General features: G+C 36.3%; 2 protein-coding genes across 3 annotated transcripts in view; one reads left to right on the top strand and one right to left on the bottom strand.

The window, feature by feature from the left end:
- TRPC1 (transient receptor potential cation channel subfamily C member 1) overlaps positions 1–9,582 on the top strand; it is a 33,456-nt gene extending 23,874 nt beyond the window's left edge. Inside the window, exons 10-13 of the mRNA XM_020801996.3 lie at positions 1,295–1,470; positions 4,795–4,996; positions 6,426–6,620; positions 7,187–9,582. Coding sequence (XP_020657655.1) covers positions 1,295–1,470; positions 4,795–4,996; positions 6,426–6,620; positions 7,187–7,414 — 801 coding nt within the window. The 3' untranslated portion in view covers positions 7,415–9,582. The remainder of the gene's footprint in view (positions 1–1,294; positions 1,471–4,794; positions 4,997–6,425; positions 6,621–7,186) is intronic.
- Positions 9,583–11,517: 1,935 nt separating this feature from the next.
- PCOLCE2 (procollagen C-endopeptidase enhancer 2) overlaps positions 11,518–18,000 on the bottom strand; it is a 26,070-nt gene continuing 19,587 nt past the window's right edge. The window contains exons 5-10 of one of the 2 annotated variants that reach the window (XM_020801993.3): positions 17,640–17,776; positions 15,809–15,960; positions 14,963–15,046; positions 13,727–13,894; positions 11,893–12,026; positions 11,518–11,689 (exon numbers count right to left, since the gene is read on the bottom strand). In XM_020801993.3, coding sequence (XP_020657652.1) covers positions 11,896–12,026; positions 13,727–13,894; positions 14,963–15,046; positions 15,809–15,960; positions 17,640–17,776 — 672 coding nt within the window. In that variant the 3' untranslated portion in view covers positions 11,518–11,689; positions 11,893–11,895. Of the gene's footprint in view, positions 12,027–13,726; positions 13,895–14,962; positions 15,047–15,808; positions 15,961–17,639; positions 17,777–18,000 lie in introns of both variants that reach the window. The other variant, XM_020801992.3, reaches the window with a different exon arrangement.

Below are 18,000 nucleotides of genomic sequence, written 5' to 3'. Positions count from 1 at the left end.
TCCCTCCAAACCCATGACAGACAGGTAACATCAGTGCTGTTATGTAACAGGGGGTACTCAGCTGATTTGCATTGACTCGTAAGTTGTGGAGTCAATGGAAAATAATGTGAATCTGACCATTAATCGTATTTTCTCTTGCAGAGTAGAAACCCCAGCAGTAGATTTAAAAAAAACTAAAGATGTGGGTTGGGGGGGTACTCAGCTGATTTGCATTGACTCGTAAGTTGTGGAGTCAATGAAAAATAATGTGAATCCGACCATTTCAATCATGGAGCATTTCCTGCATTATCTGTCAATATAGTCACCCCCTCTGTTTCACAGTCCTGTCCTATCCATGTTTTTCTCACAAACTAAACTTTTAAGTATGCAATCCTATCTACTCTTTTCATGGAGCAAGATATATTTGTACAGTGGGGTCTTGACTTGAGAACTTAATCCGTATTGGAAGGTGGTTCTCAAGTCAAAAAGTCTGTAAGTCAAGTCTCCATTGACCTACAGTGCATTGAAAACTGATTAATCCCGTAACAGGCCGTTTTTGTTCCATTTTGGTTTTTTTCTGGTCTGTAAGTCAAATCTCAGTCTGCAAGTCAAACCTAAATTTTGCGGCCAGAGAAGTCTGTAACTCAAAAAGTCTGTAAGTCAAGCCGTCTGTAAGTCAAGGGTCCATTGTACAATAAAATGAAAAATTTCAGTTAGGGTTCCCAACAGACATGGGTGCTTTGTATTTGTATCCAGGTAATATGAATACAAAGCATGGCACCACAGGTGCCTTGACTGTCCATGCAGCCCCCTGGAACCCAGTCCACTCACTGGGCTCTTCATGTCCATCAGCATCATAGTTGCACCAATTGCATAAGTAGTCCGAACAGTGCTTCCACGCCTCTCCTCACAGCCGACCATTCTAGTGACGAGGCTAGCTGCTGAATGGCTGGCCTTGGTGAGAAGTGGGGAAATGCAGGCCAGACTACTTCCATGATTGGCACAGCGATGGACTGGGCTAGATCTGGGGGGAGGGCATGGACCACGGTGGCATCCTTGGTGCCGCACTTTGTATCATATCTCTTGGATACAAATACGAAACACCCATGTCTAGTTGCCAATAGTTCACTTCACAAGAGTACAGTTGCTCACCTCTTGTAGTTCCATGAATTTGTCTGGGATCTTTTACTTTTCTTGTAATGTTTTTTCTCATATGCCGTTTCAATATGAATTACTACTACTACTACTACTACTACTACTGTACATTGTTACTTGATGTTTAATAAGTATTTAAAATTAACTGTATGTCCTACAGATTTCCATGGGGCAAATGTTGCAAGACTTTGGAAAATTTCTTGGAATGTTTCTTCTTGTGTTGTTCTCATTTACTATTGGGTTGACCCAACTGTATGATAAAGGATTCCCAGTGAATGAAGAAAAGGATTGTGCTGGTATCTTCTGTGAACGGCAAAGCAACAACACATTCCACTCGTGAGTTTCAGGATATTTAGTGAAATGCCTTAAACATCAGCTATTCTGTTTCATAATAAGCTCTGGGTGTCAGGGAGGGAAGGGTATTCAGGTTCATCAGAATTTTACTAGAGGCTGAACTATATTGATTACTAAATGAGCAATATTTTTAGTTACATATTTTGTCATTTAACAGAACTAGCCTTTGTATGGCATTTTGTGGTTGATGAAGCTAGACTGTAGTTACTGTGGTGGGAGACCTTCACCCTCTTCAAGGAAGCCAAGGATGGTGCATCATCTTGTAGCTCTGGGATGAGATTACCATTCCCTTAGGCCATGAGGCACCTCTGTCTCCAGATGTTTTAGTCTACAACTCCATACTCTTTTACAATTGGCCATTTTGGCTTATGTTTCTTGAGATTAATGTCCAAAATATCTGGGGAGTCCTATGTCTCATCTCCCTGAGAATGTTATATGTATGTAAGACTTGTATCTATGGACTAGAGCCTTTTCCCCCTTTTCCTAGAAACAGTTTCTTGCACTGTGTTAATTTCTACGTTGTTGAGCACATACTATTGTTGTTGGAACTAATATGTTGTATTGCTTCCACAGTGGTTCTCTGGCTATAACATGTCTTCTCACATTGCTGGAAATATTCTTTCTAACTATGGTGGCTGCCTGACAGTAAAAATGTTCTGTCCCAAACTATATGAATATTGTTGGTTCAGCAACATTTTTTAAAGGTTTAATGCATCAGTTCATTATTTACAGTGGGGGAAAAAGTGGTTTAGATCAGTGGTCCGCATCCTTGGGCCTCCAGATGTTCTTGGACTACAACTCCCTGAAGCCTTCACCACCACCTCTGCTGGCCAGGATTTCTGGGAGTTGTAGTCCAAGAACATCTGCAGGCTGAAGGTTGAGGACCAATGGTTTAGAGGACTGTTAGCAAATCGCTTTTGTTTGTCTCAACAGATGTATTTAATAACGTTGGTCAGACTCAATGTATCATTGATGAAATCAAAATCTCAACTAATATAAATATGTAGAATTTCAGCTTGGGATGGAGGAAAGCGGTATTTAGTCTGTTAGCAAACTGTTTGGCATCCACAGGTCTAGTTGAGAGTTTGTTTCTTGGTCCATCCCAAATGCTGGTTTTAACCTTTAAACAGCTTGGGGCCAGGTTACCTGTAGGAGCATTTCCTCCTCTGTAATTTACTCAGATGCTAAGGTCTTAATCTGAGGCCCTTCTTAAAGGGTTTCCATCTAATTAGGTAAGCCAGGTGGCTACAACTGAGGGAGCTCCTTTACTGATGTAGAACGCCTGCCCTGTAGAGCCACGGCTGGTCCCTACTTTAAAGTCTTTTGGATACCAGCTAAACATTTTTTAATTCTTCTAGCCGCTAGAATCTAGCCATTTTAGTGCTTTTAGTTTATTGAAGTCTTCTGTTTGAGGGCTGCTTTTGTTTTATTTTTATGTGCTTTACGTTCAATACCTTTGCAGCTAGTCTTACTTTGGTTTTGTTATGTGCTATATTTAGCTATCATTTATGGTTTGCATTTTGTAGTTTTTAATGTTTTGGACAACACTCATGGAGCTTCTGGATTTGGACAGCTTAAAATTACAATAAATAAATGGTGTTTCTTTTTCTAATATTTTGAATACAGCATAACAGAGCTGTAATATTTTGCATTCAGTATTCAAGTCATGTACATTATCTCTGTAAGCATTATAATATTCCTGTATTTCAGGCTAGTATTATCCACACAGTGGTCCTCCCAGTGTTGTTCAACTTCAGTTTCCATCAGTCCTTGCTTACACAGCCGGTCATGATATATGATTGAAGATGTAAGCTAATGACAGGTTCCCAAACTTGAGAAATAGTGGGAGTAAATGAATGAGATAAATTTGATATGACCTGCTCACAGTTTACATTTCTACTTGCCATGACAGCAATTCCTTGATCTAATGTCAATTCTGTTGTTTTTAATTAACTATAGTTGTTACATGTAGAAGATCCTGAGTTCTTGTTGAAATCTTTGGCTTGTTAACTACTTACCTATATGAAGATCAGTACTACCTTTTCTTTGGATTTTGTTAGTAAGATGCAGTCCACATCCATGTACTCTATTTATCCAATCAATAGTGTGTCTTTTCCCAAAAGCTGGGACACAACATGAAGGCAAAGTTCCCGTTTATTGTAAATATAGCACTATTATGAAGATACAATACAATGACAGCTGTTAACGTCTATCTAAAGAAACCTAGATTATAGTACTGAGACTTCTTCCACACAAGAAATAATAAGCAAGCACAAAATAAAATAGGGATAACTGTATTGTGCTATTGAACTCAGCCTCTTACTGAAATAGCAAAATACACTAATCTCTATTATATTTTGTGCTTGCTTATTATTGTGTGGAAGAAATCTCAGCACTACAATCTAGTTTTCTTCAGACATAAATTAATAGCTGGCAGTGTATTGTATCTTCATAATAACTCTTCCAACTCCCACTAAAATCACAATTATCTTTATCCAAAGTGAAACTGCAGTTTTTTCTTTTCCCCCATTCTCTCCAGCTGGGAATACTCTGCTAAACAGATGTCTCATATGTATGTTGCACTTCCCATTCAGGAAAGTGTCTCTTAGTTTTTATCCTTCATTAGAAAATATTAGCCAATTATCTTTTATCCATTCCTGAGCAAGCTGGTTAACAAAAGTTGGTTGGCCCATTATTTTGCTTATTTTTGTTGATAAACAATTGCACTCTGTTTGCATATTAATCTGTGAATTTTAAAGAATCCATTGTAAAAAATTTATATGTGAATTTAAAATGTATTTCTCCCAAAACTGCACATTTTGAAATGTATGTCAGTGTCTTTATTTTGAGCTAACAACTATGTCAGAACATTTGGGAACTGCAAGAACTGGTAGACAATTAAGTGCCATCCATATACCAGTCTGCAATGTGTAGATCAGGTCAGGTCAGTTTGTATCAGAATTTACAAACAGAATTCCTCAAGCATCCTTAAAACAGCACACATGTGTTTGAATAGCCCTGGCAAAGTACTTTAGCAGTGTTTATATTAAGCCATGTGATGCCTAGCTTTACACTCCATCTCCTCTGTGTTTCTTTTACTGGAGTGTTATATAAGTGTAGAGCTCACTCTAATAAATTAAATTAATTTAATTTTTCAAAACTTAAGCAGGAGTAGTTTAATATGAGTGGTATGATGAATATCCTTACACTAATTTTTGTTTTGTTATTTCATTATTTGAAAGCATTCTGGCTACTTTCCCCTTGTGTATCTTCATCCAATTACATATTTTGTGTTCTTTTTTGTAGGTTTATTGGAACCTGCTTCGCTCTGTTCTGGTATATATTCTCCCTTGCACACGTAGCCATATTTGTTACCAGATTTAGCTATGGTGAAGAACTGCAGTCTTTTGTGGGTGCTGTTATTGTTGGCACATATAATGTTGTAGTAGTGATTGTCCTTACCAAGCTCCTGGTGGCAATGCTTCATAAAAGTTTTCAGTTAATAGCAGTAAGTATTTTTTCTTTTTATTTGGTTTTTTCATTCCAGTAGACATATACAGCTATACATATTTTTCTGTGGTTCCTTTTTAGATACATTTTCAAGCAGCTTATTAAAAACAAGGTTTATTGTTTTTTTAAGTATAGACTTTGCTCTTGGTTTTTATATATAACTTCATTCTTCCTGTATAACTTCAACTGTGATCCAATTCTGACTTCACAATAAATATAGGTACCAATATGAAATGATTTGCTATTGGGTGGCTTGATTGCGTGTTATTTCATGCAAATGTGAGGATGTTCATGTACATCCTTGCATCATAGAAGCTCCTGCAAGGAAGCTGTGGATGAGGCTATAAATAAATCAGAGTCCTGTATGTTGTACCAGCATTTCCCATAGTTTCACATGACATACAGTAAGTTGCTGTGGTGGAATAGGCATACAGGTTTGAACCTTTTTCCCCTCTTATGAGCACAGGTATTACTGGCAAGTTTAATGTGAAGTTTGATTCAAATTACACATCACAAGCATGAAATGGTGGAAATTTTGTGCACTTGAGCCAAAAAGAAGGGGAAAAGCCTTAGAATCATGAAGAAATTATTTGTTGTCATTGTATAGTTTAAAGGGATAAATATTTGGTCAAATGAGTTGAAATCTGCTCAGCCTAATACAGAGTTTTGTGTGGACTCCCAGTATTCATAAAAGAGGTGCCTCAAATTAATTGTGGAGGCTAAATTCCCCCCCCAAAAAAACCAAACAAAAATTAAAAAGATGCATTTAAGATTAAAGTTTTAGGAGAACTTACTGTAGTGATTGTTTCGTAATATTTTGTAATGTTACCTGAGTAAGGGATTTTGAAGTGAATTGTTCATACAAGTATGTGTAGAAAAAAATCAGATAGTTTACAACTGAGCAATTCTTTTTTTAAAAAAAGGATAAAAACTCCTTCAGCATGGTTTGAAACACCATGGCTCTAACAAGCCCTGTGCAGAAGTGTTTTTTTTTTTTTTAATTTCTGTAATGTTAGAAACAGTTCTGGGTATCAAGTGAAGATGTGGACAGAAAAGCTTTTTGTGTGTGTTCTATGTACACTCATCTCCAATTGCCCAAGCACAGATCGCCTCCAGACTTAATATACCATTCTTTATAAAAATATTTGTAATCAATTCATCTATCATCTTGTAATTCATCAATCTTTATTAATAACAATGTAAACCAGAGACAAGCAATTGTGGGCCTGCAGATGTTTGAAGTACTTCAAATCTAATTCCTCACCATTGCCTGGTCTGCTAATGACTGATGGGTCTTGCAGTCCAACAACCTTGGAAAGGCCGTAGACTGATCTTCCCAAATATATAGTAACTTGAACAGAATTTTGTAAAAATACATCATCATGGTTTAGCAGAACCACTAATATGTGCTGTTTTCAATTATTTAGAACCATGAAGATAAAGAATGGAAATTTGCTCGTGCTAAGCTATGGCTGAGCTATTTTGATGACAAATGTACTCTGCCTCCACCTTTCAATATAATTCCTTCCCCCAAGACTATATGCTATCTATTTAACAGCCTCAGTAAGTGGATCTGTTCTCACACCTCATCAGGTAAAGTCAAGCGACAAAATAGTTTAAAGGTAAGAAACTGGGAAATTAAGTTCACTGTTATAAAATCCCTATTGAATTGAGTGGGGCTAACTCTCTAACCTATTGAATTCAATGGCGTGCACTCAGAAATTGTTAAGCTGAGAGCACAGCACACCAAGGTGGGACATATCGGGGGATGGGATTTAGCGGTGGTGCCAATTTTAGCTAGAGTCCTAATTTTTTGCCCAGGACAAGAACAGGCTCTTTGATTTTTAGGACATAATTTGTTTGTTTTATTACTTGTTTTATTTATAGGCCACCTTTCTCCTAATAAGGAAACCCAAGGTGGCTCACAATATTAAAAAGAATAGAATTAAAACCCTAATAAGTTAAACATTAAAAAACAATTAAACCATGTGCTAATTAAAATGCAGTTGAATAAGTTAGTTGTAAATATTTAATTTAAATATCTCCAGTTAAATTAATGGGCTTAGAAAGACTTAAGTTCGACAGGAACATGCCTGGTATTCATTTACAATGGTACACCAGTTTGCCAGCTGTGGAAAACCTATATCCTTCTATGTGTCATATCTAATATATTGCTTTTTGCTTAAAGGAATGGAAAAATCTAAAACAAAAGAGGGATGAGAATTACCAAAAGGTGATGTGCTGCTTAGTTCATCGGTATTTAACTTCAATGAGACAGAGAATGCAAAGTACTGACCAAGCGACTGTAGAAAACCTGAATGAACTACGACAAGACTTATCAAAATTCCGAAATGAAATGAGAGACTTACTTGGGTTCCGGACTTCAAAATATGCTATATTTTATCAAAGAAACTAAGATTTCAAATAAAATTTTGAAGTATTATCAATCCAAAAATTTTTAAAAAGTTTCTTGTTAGTACATTTTAAAAATGTGAATGCTCGAATTGCAGTGAATTTCAATTGTGAAAAAAAATCCATACTTTTCTAAAAGCTTTTTATGATATATGCAGTATGCTCAACTTGTCTGTAGTCTGCAAAAGATAAATATTCCATCAAGTAGGCATTTGACAAGCCTCAGTAACAACCGAGGATGACTTTTCCCTGCACTATTCCATTTTTGAGAAGGACATGACTGTATTTCCCCTTCCCCATCATATGGAAGATATCACAAATAACCTTTAAAAGTTTTAAAAATAATTTATATATACTGGACTATTTTAAAAGGGCACATTTGTGGAAATGTCATCCTTAACATTTCTAAAGGACTACTGGAAGAGATAGAAAAGTTTAAAATGTGAAAGGCTTAATCATTGTTAAAGTAATTTAAATCTTTGACATTATTTTGTACTCAGTGTCACTGAATTATACCAAAGATTTTAATGTTTTAGAACTAAATTTGTTATCTCCCCCCCATATAAAAATGGTGACTGAGTAAAAAATATTTAACAGACAATCTGAAGGTACCACCTCTAACTAAAATTAAAGTTGTTTTCAAATGAGTATTTACAAAGTATTACACAACATACTATATGCAATGTCTACATTATTTCTAGTATATCTTCTGTAGAAGTTAAATGCCACATTTATTCATTTATTCTATTGTATCAATTTGATTTGAAACCAGAGCATTAGCTATGGAAAGTAACTATTACTCTTAAGAATGTGGGTGAAATATAAGCAATGATACTAGGCTGCTGTACTGAAATGTTTCCTTGAATGGAAATATTTTCCTGTTAAGTTTATAACACAGCAGAGAGATTATGATCTCAACCTAATTGTGGTTATATTTAAGCTCCATTTAGGATACAAGAAGTTTGGTCCCATTGATTTAACTGAACGCTTGCCAAACCAGGATTGGCGTGTTTCTCTTTGTAGGCAATACTCTATGAAGCTATCAGTAGTTTTGTAGTCCTACTCCCTAATGTGAATGCATTTCACTTTGTTTTCTTAATACATATACATGTGTCAAGTGTTATGTGGTTTATTTATATTGTAAATTATGGTATCTGCAGGTTCATTCTGCTTGGCAGGTATGGAGAATGAGGAGGCCATGAGTACAGAATACTTTTGCTAATGTACATACAGTAAACAGAAAGACTTCATTATGTTATGTGTGAGATTTTAGTTCTTCATGTAAGATGATGGGTAAAAGTCCAGCATAGTGTTAGGCTTGGTGTACACACTGAGATCTTTGATCTTTTAACTATTAGAAAAGCCCTTAATCCTCTGCTATGCTTCACACTGCAAAGAAGGGTGCTTATATTTTTGTATCTGTCTCTAGCAATGCTGTGCTTAACATCATGATATGTAAATGTGTTATTAGGCATTGATGAGTCTGCTATAGATAAAAGCTTACAGAATGTAAGGCTAAAAGGGCCTAAGTATTCACAACTGATAACAGTGTCTGAAACAAAGACAGAATTGCATTAAAGTCAACATTCCTCCTTCTGAGCCAATTTTTGGTAAAACTATTTGGAGGGGTACTACTAAATTTTGTGTATTTTAGAATATATGTATCACTCAGATCTGTTTCCAAGAAAAGACGTTGATTGAATTCTTATCACTGGAAAGCAAATACAAGATTCTGCTTAAGATGTCTGAATGCTTTGTATGGTGTTTTATCTTGATAGCTGAAACATTGATAGCCTAATAATACATAGTTTGGGGAAAAATGTCTGGTTAATTATAACCCAATGGGGAATGAAAATTTTATTCAGGAGCATCAATACTTTTGTCAACATATCTGTCACATGAAACTTTGTAATCTGGACATGTTCTCTGTTCTGTGCTGGAGTGTTGTGATAATATATTTTGTCTAATTTTCTACTATGTATTGAGACTGTACATTGTGCTTTAATTTTAAAAAAGCTCTCATAGAAATAAGTGGTAAGATCTGCATTTCTGAGGTTGTCTCAGGGCTTCAGAGTTCCCCCAAGAATGTTTATCTTGCAGTATTTTGTCATAGTTTTATTTAAGTAATAGCAAATCATTTGCACTGAATAAAATCTTCATGTGTTCTAAAAATTTCCTTCCCAATATCTTTTCAAACAGATACAAAAGTGGAACAAATAGTTCAAACAAGCAATCCAGATACTAGGAAGTTTGATTAAAACATGTTTTGGTGCAGGATTCAGAATTTTCTTGTACAGAATGCAGAATCCAATAAGTACATGATGGCTTTCCACTAACAAACAAGCTGTGAGAGCTTATTTTCTTATGAGATAAGAGCCTCATGGTGCAGTGGTTAAACTGCTGTACTGCAGCTAAAACTGTGCTCAGGACCCGGGGTTCAATCCCAGGTAACTGGCTCAAGGTTGACTCAGCTTTCTATCCTTCCGAGGTCAGTAAAATGTGTCCTCAGCTCGCTTGGGGGGGGCAATATGTAGCCTGCATTAGTTAGGCATCCTTCAGTCTCGAAAGACTATGGTAGCGTGCTCTGTATGGAGGACTTGGAACAGCGTCTAGTGTGGCTGAGGAGGCCAATTCGAGAGTGACAATCCCTTCCACACTGAAGACAAATCCAATCTGTCCCCTGTCCAGCTCCCTGGTTTTGCTGCTTTTGTGATTTCCTCTTTGCCTCGGCCTGCTGGGCAAGGGTCGCTTCAAATTGGGAGAGGCCACGATGCAGTGCCTGCCTCCAGGCTGAACGCTCAGATGTCAGGGTTTCCCATCTGTTGAGGTCTATTCCTGCATAATTAACTTGTAAACCACCCAGAGAGTGCTTGAAGCACTATGGGGTGGTATATAAGCAGCACACTTCTGCTTTTACTTTGTTTTCCCTGGCATATTAGAATTATTTTTCTATTCTATCAGGCTTGTGTAATATTTATTTAATTTGCATCTTGTCTTTGCTCAAGAACCAAGAGCAGCATTGTATCCTCCCAACAGTTTTATAAACCATAGTATGCTGAGATTTTGAGATGGCAAAAGCTACACAGTATAAATGTCGCTGAAACCGGAGTTTTCACATACAATCCAATCCCTCTACCTTTGTGTTCTTGTTCCTTCATTTCTCTTCAAGGACTTTTCATGGTGCTTCTTATAACAATCCTATGAGATAACTAAATTTACGTACAGAAGAGGATTTAAATCAAGCCTTGATGGTTGGCCAGTTTTACTATATTGCAAATATGTCTAGTCAACGTGTCTCAAGGGCAGTTAAAACTGTAAAACAATAATGTTAAACCCAATAACTATTAGTTGCCACTGTTGCCAGGTCAGCTGCTACTGACTGATTATTTATATCCCATCTTTCTTCAAAGAATCTGCTATGCGTACTGAACTGATTCTTTTGGACAGAGTCCCATGTACTGGAAACATTTTTGTTAATTCCTACTCATTGATAAGTCATAAATATTTTAAAGTCTGTTCTTGCCAGAGACAATAGGGGAAAAAGCCAATCTGACCAGAATAGTATTTAGCTTTTTTAATATCACTCACTTGAAAGCACTGTGACTGCATGTGATTCCAGAACTGACATACCTTAGTATTGAATTAGCTTTGAATCAACTTTTAACAGTTAAAACAAAGCTTTAAATGCAGTAAGGTCAGGCAAAGACTCAAGGAGCACCAGCCTAGGATAAAAAGTAACTCTGCTGCTGTTCCTAGAATTATTGTTCATAAGTTGTGGCCATGTTGTGACTAGCTTTAAAAGATAGATATTATGTCTGTGCATTGACCAGTCCTTAAATCAAAAAAGGAGTTATTCAACTGTAATGTGTATTTATTTATTTATTTATTTATTGTATTTATACCCCGCCTATCTAGTCATTTCGACCACTCTAGGCGACTAGGTGTACTGCTTCCAAGCCTGTTCCTCATCATTGTATACTGGTATGAGTATCATAATCAGACTACAGGAGATGAGTTGCTCTTAAATGTAGCACCTCAAGCGGTATCCAGATATTTCTGTTTTTTAAAAATACCTTATTCTCGCTGTTTAAAGTACTTATAGCATAGTTCTTTCAAAAGCTTTTTATTAAGCATATATAACTGTCTACTGAAACATAGTTGAACTAATATAAATATTGCACTTGTATCACCATATCAGTTTTTAAAAATTCTTCTGAGAAATATAAATTAAGAGCTTGGTGTAATGGAAATCTGATACATTTCTGGTTGGCTGGCACAGCTGAAAAAAGTTTTGAAATAAAAAAATAGTGTTAAAAATACATTTTTTAAAAATAAAATACACAGCATGTGTCAATGAGAACTGCATAGCTGAAAAATTCCAGCTTGTACATCAACTTTCAAAAAGTCAATTTCTTCCATTCCATTTTTTTTTAAAGTAGATACTCTGGAGGATATATGACAGGAAAAGTTGCAGAAATGTACCTTTCAACACTGTTTATTTTTCAAGGCATTCAGGATCTTTTGGTTCTTAGTCTTGAAACTCATTGTAAAGCTACTGGGCAGGATTTTACCTCTGCCATCTTCTTCTACCTGGCCCATGATGACATAATTTAGACCTGTTGGAAGGGGGAGACAGAAAAATGGTGAAACAGAATTTCTGCTAAATTTTGGAAAATGATTATATATTTTTGCAGATTGCCATTATAATATAGAATATTGTTTTACTTTTTATTATACCTTCTTTCTTCATATTCATTCTAGCCCCTTGTGCTTTGATTTTATTTTTTCTCTCTCTACAGCCTCTTTTGACAGATGGTATTTGTTGGCATCTTCACAGATACCTATGGCTGGTACACTTGCTGCCTTCCACAAGTGGCTATAATGCAGAATCTGTATACATGAGTACAGTGGTGCCTCGCATTACAATGTTAATTCATTCCAGCGAAATCGCTGTAGAATGAAAACATCGTAAAGCAAAATTAAAAAGCCCATAGAAATGCATTAAAACCTGTATAACGTGTTCCAATGGGCTTAAAACTCACCGTCCAGCAAAGATCCTCCATAGGGCGGCCATTTTCGCTGCCTGTTTTGTGAGGAATTGGCCCCTAAACACAGCGGAGAGCCATTTTATTTACCGCCAATCAGCTGTTGAAAAATTGTTGTTTTGCGAAGAATCGGTTCCCGAAGCAGGGAACAGATCATCGCAAAGTGAAATTCCCCCATAGGAAACATCATTTTGCGATTGCAAAAGCGATCGCAAAAAGTTCATTGTAATGCGATTTCGTCATTTCACGAAGCGATCGTAATGCGAGGCACCACTGTATATATACAAAGGACTAGCTGAAGTACTAAAATTTCTAGTAAGTAACCTGAGCTTCACTCACTGAAATTTGTAAAAAGAGATTGGCCAGTTTATATTGTTTATAAAAAAGAGACTTTAATCAAAGTAGATTGAATGTTAATTAAATTTTCTGGGAGGCATTTAGGGGAAAATATGGCTATATGTGAGCTTTCCAGAGCAAAAAGAGAATGAGTGTTTAATTCAGGAATCTGGATGTACAGAGAAGGCTAAGTAAGCAATTATAAATAGGTGGCTTCACCTTGAAGTGATAAAATAAAGCCAGAAGCTCATAGATTATGAAACGAGTGGTATCTAGAATTGCAATCCTTATTTAGAACATTGTTATCTTACCTATTTTTAAATCAGTGGAATGTTATTGAAAGTCTAGAAAAAGCTCACTTTCCTGATACGTGAATTAATGGCCAACAACTGAGATAAAGCAGCAAATTACCTATATTTGCCTACAAGTGAAACAAGTACTGTACTTGTGTAATGAATGTGTTGAGAGATATATGTACCCAGAGGTGAAAACTTTTGGTATTTTGTTCAGTGTGGTTTAATTTTTTCAGTGCCCTCTAACTGATGTGTCCTCCTTTTATAAATTTTATATTTATACTTATGTATCTACTAGTATTCACAATTTGAACCTAGCCGCCATTTAAGTAAGATAGAAACAACTTAACCAATCATTCTCTCTTTTCTTTCAACAGATTTGCATTAATACGTTACAGAAATGGGAACAACTGACAATGTTTTCAGATAAGCAATTCTGGATTCAAATGAGTATAGACTATGAATCTTCTCAACCATTCATCAGTATGTGGTGTTTGAGCAGTTTGTCTGATATTTTATTCTGCAATTAGGAAGTCTGATTTCAGACTCCCTGGGAAATCAATTATGAGACGATGAAAGCAATGATGAGGGAATTAGTGTAATGTTCAAAATACAGAATTCTGTTTAGCTGTACCTACTTACCTCTTCTGATAAGAGGACACTGTTTACAGACAACTATGATCTTGGCACTCATATTTTTGCCTGCTTGCTGGATTGCTAAATTTCCTTCTTTGTATACATTAATGATTGCTATTGTTGCATGCAAGCTTCCACCTCTGGTGTTGGTTGTGATAACAGATCCAGTTATTACTAAAAAGAAGGATCTAGGATTAGTACACTGAAATACATGTTTGGAGCACAAGGAAAGCAGTTGTAGGACCATTTCACTTTGCACCTAGCCGATCAACCTTTGACCAGTGCTGTGAACAAATGTGTTTCTATTTTATAGTGATACTGTTTGAGTATCACAATAATCTTAAATTTAAGAATGGCTTCTTGTCTTCCAGAAACCATAAAGTGATAGAAAAATGCCAGGAGGAAAGGACTACAGATCTGTTGCCAGTGAAATATGTAATAGACAGAAAGGGACTCTGGGGAATTATAGGGGTTGTCTCACTTGATATCAGAAAAAGAGGCAATACATAGGACTCCTTTCAGGACAGCTGTAATTTGGAACCCAGTATGGTTTACAAGGGTAATGGCTGGTGGGAATTGTGGATTAGCAGTGAATGTTACAAGGGAAAGAAAAGAGTGGTTACACTGCAAGATTTTAGAAAAGATATGAAAAACACTTCAAATTTTTAGCTTAAGCATTCAGGCTGGTTTTTTTTAAAAAATATCTCAGTAAGTATTATGCTAATATGCTGATATACACTTGTACTGAGATATCATGCATAAGCATTTGTATTGATAGTTAAATAAGAAAAGAAGAGGGTATAAACTTTAATTTCTCCTAATGGACAACCTCTCTATCACAGAGAAATATAGTAAAAGGAAATTATAGAATTAGGAATAAAGCAGGAAAGAACAAATTTATCACTATGAATAAGAAATACAGGCTGTTCCAAGAAGACAACAACCCAACATTGTCACTGAATCAACACTTTCACGGAGCAACAGTTCTCTTTCTGTTTAGTCACTTGTGTTTAGACTGGAAATCCCCCCTTTTCGGACACATATTCATACTGTCTTCTCCTCAAAACATCTCAAGGAATATAACTGACACCAGTGTAAGAGATGCAAGTAGAATGATCTGAAAGAATTTCCTTGTGCTCTAATGGTAGTTTACAAATAAATGTTCTGACCTTCCCCTGAAACTAAATATACATCACTAAGTCACTGGTTGCAGGGAGAAAAAAAAACCTTTGTTGCTCTTACCGAAGTTACTTGAACAGTAATTGCTCTCAAGAGTTCCACTCCTCCTGCATTTTTGCTGGCACAGGGCAACTGTAGGCTTCAAAGCTTTTCCATAGAGATCCAGAAGGCAGAGTTAGTGAAGTCAATTTAAGTGTTTCAAAAGTCAGTGTAAAAGAACTTGTTGTATATATGTGTTTATTCCTGATGTACAGAAAGAACTGGCATTTCCAAGGTAAAAACCCAAAACAGTCTGCACAAACCACACTTCAAAAGACCCAGTATTCTGTTGGTATACTAGCACAGTGTACTTTTGAGAGCCTGCCACATTTTACATCAGCTCTAGCTCTAAAACAGGCATGCAGTATGTGGTATCCATTACACCTTGAATCTGTGGAAGCACAGATTACCTTCTTGAGACCCAACTCTGAAAACATGCACCAAATCAAATGAGAGAAAAGAGTCCTAGTTCACTGAAAACTAAAGTTATGGAGGTTGATAGTGAACCCCAGACTGTCCAAGTTTGTAATCAGGAGTAAAAAGGGGGGGCAGCTTTTGTATCAAAAATGTCACTAGTCTTGCAAATCTCCAAGAACTGTGGAGCTACCAACAATCAAACATGTTCCCATTTTCCTCTTTATAATCTACATTTTGTTTTGCAATGTGCAAATATACACACCTTGCTTTGTTTAGAAGATTGTTCTCACATATGTAACTCCACAGATGATCTTACTGCTTTTTGGACAAAGGAAGCTATGTTTCCAGCACCCAATTAACAGAAGGTCATTTCAGAGAAGAAAGCAGTAACTGAAGTGTATCTTTCAACTTTTCTCCACCTTTACAGAGCTTAAATGACACCTCTATACCTACTTGTGGTGGCGGGGAGTGTTGTAGTTGTTGATGATGGGGTTGTTGGTAATTTCTTGGGTCTGAATTTGTAGTGTCCAATGAAGCCATCAGCAGTTAAACTTAAATCGGACAAAAACTGAACAAGCAACTCATTTCTCTCTGATATAATAGGCCTGAAAGAAAATAATATAAACTTCATATTACTGTGTGTTGCAACATATCTTAGTGTAGAAGTATGCTAGATATGCAGACATTCAGACTAAAACCTAACAGAAAGATCTTCTGGTTGTTGTGGGTTTCTGGGGTCTTTGGCCGTGTTCTGAAGGTTGTTCTTCCTTTATTAGTACAAACATTTGCCATATGGAATATAGAAATTTTTATTACAAATATGTATTGGGATATATTTTCAGAGTAAAGTAAGGTTAACACATTTTTTTCTCCACACAAATATTTACTTAAGTTCTCAGAAGAATAATGACATTCAAATAAGTGAAGAGAAAACATGTACCTGTTAAACAGAGTATTACATAATACATATCCAACAATCTACACACTGATCCATATCTAATGCATCTTAATGTTACACAGTTGGTAACATTTAGTGCATTTATTTAACATTATGAGTATTAAAAAGTCCAGCCTTCAGACTCAGTTCAGAAATTCTCCAATGCTGTTCAAGTCAAACCTTCACAAATTTACACTAGTGATTAGGACAAAACACGTAACTAAATGTAACACTTTCCTGTTCTTTCCTTATATATTCTTTCTCCTTCCTATCATCCTGACTCACCACCTGTCATAATCTTTGCCTTCTCCCATTTCTGCATCCAGCTCTTTGTCTTACAAATGGAGACCACAAAGAGCCCCCCCCCATTTTTAACCTATCAAGATGCCCCCACTGCTTTCCTTCTACTCAGACCCCCCTTTTACCACCTCTTTGAGAGGGACCTTGAGGGTGGTTAGTGGCTATGCCTTTCCAGTCAAGTAGACTTAACTTATGGTCATAAGGTTGTAAGCAAGTACCTAAGAAAAACTTTTAGTAGGCTGTTTGGCAGCCAATTATTGGCAGTTTATCTTATAGAGCTGCACAGCATAGTACCACATGTGCAGAAGATTTGTTGGCCAAAACTGAGGACTAAGAGTTATGTACACCTGTACTGTACAGTGGTGTATTTGTACATATGTGGAGCCTTCATATTGTGTCTACTGCCCAGCATCAGTAGTGGCAGGTTCTACAGCCAAAGAAAAATAAAGTATTTCTCTAATAAAATCATATTACCTCATTATAGCAACTTTCTTAAACCACATAGAAAGAAGCTTGCACTTGCATCTGGTTTCATTTCACTTCACACTTACCTGCAGTTCCCTTCACCAAGAAAATGGCCCAGAAAGCTACAGAGTGGCATAAACTGGCTGAAAATAGACACTAACAGCTTGTGGATTTCACTGGAGCTCTCTCCAGTCTTTTCCTCCTTAATCTCATTCAGAAATGCATGGATGAAATAGTCTTTCTGAATGCACTAACCTTCTCACAGCTCACACCATATTGGCTTGGGACAAGAGTTGTTGTATGGGGGATGTTGGGTTGGGGAAGGATGAATTAGTATTATGAATCCACCCAATGCAACTATACCTTATAACTAATGAAATCCATTTTAATATTCAGTAAATTTTAAGAAAACAAGTTATGAAAATCTAGATAATAACTGTTGATCAAAGGAAGAGTGCTGCAGAGAGCATTAAAAGATTGTCACTGAAAGAATAATGATGGCTGTGTAGTCTTTCTCCCCTGTAAAATAAATCTTTATATAGGATTTGAAACAGTTTAAATAGAAATAATACCATTACTTACGCTGGTGGACTGTCTCCACAGTATTTTCCAATTCTTCTAGCATCATTAATCTCACCTCCATTAAACACGGCTACATAGTCATATCTGCAGTAGTTATCTCTCTCCACATCAAATTTTTCAAACTTTAACTCTATTAACTGCAGAAAAGGATTAGGAATCTAATGAAAACATTTTTGTAGCTAATCATCCACAGTAATATCTCCTTAAAATTAAAACATTTCACATGTTGCTCCTTTGCAAGACAGGCTTAAATCACAAAGATCTTCAAAGACTACCCAGTTTAACTCTTACATTTAATCCTCTTGTAAAATTACTAAGAAAGTTGGTCCTAAAACATTTTAGGATTGCACTTCAGTGAATA

Source organism: Pogona vitticeps, chromosome 3, assembly GCF_051106095.1.
Source record: "Pogona vitticeps strain Pit_001003342236 chromosome 3, PviZW2.1, whole genome shotgun sequence".
Taxonomy (NCBI): domain Eukaryota; kingdom Metazoa; phylum Chordata; class Lepidosauria; order Squamata; family Agamidae; genus Pogona; species Pogona vitticeps.
The sequence above is the reverse complement of the archived record's forward strand: the minus strand, read 5'-3'. Positions and strand labels throughout refer to the sequence as shown.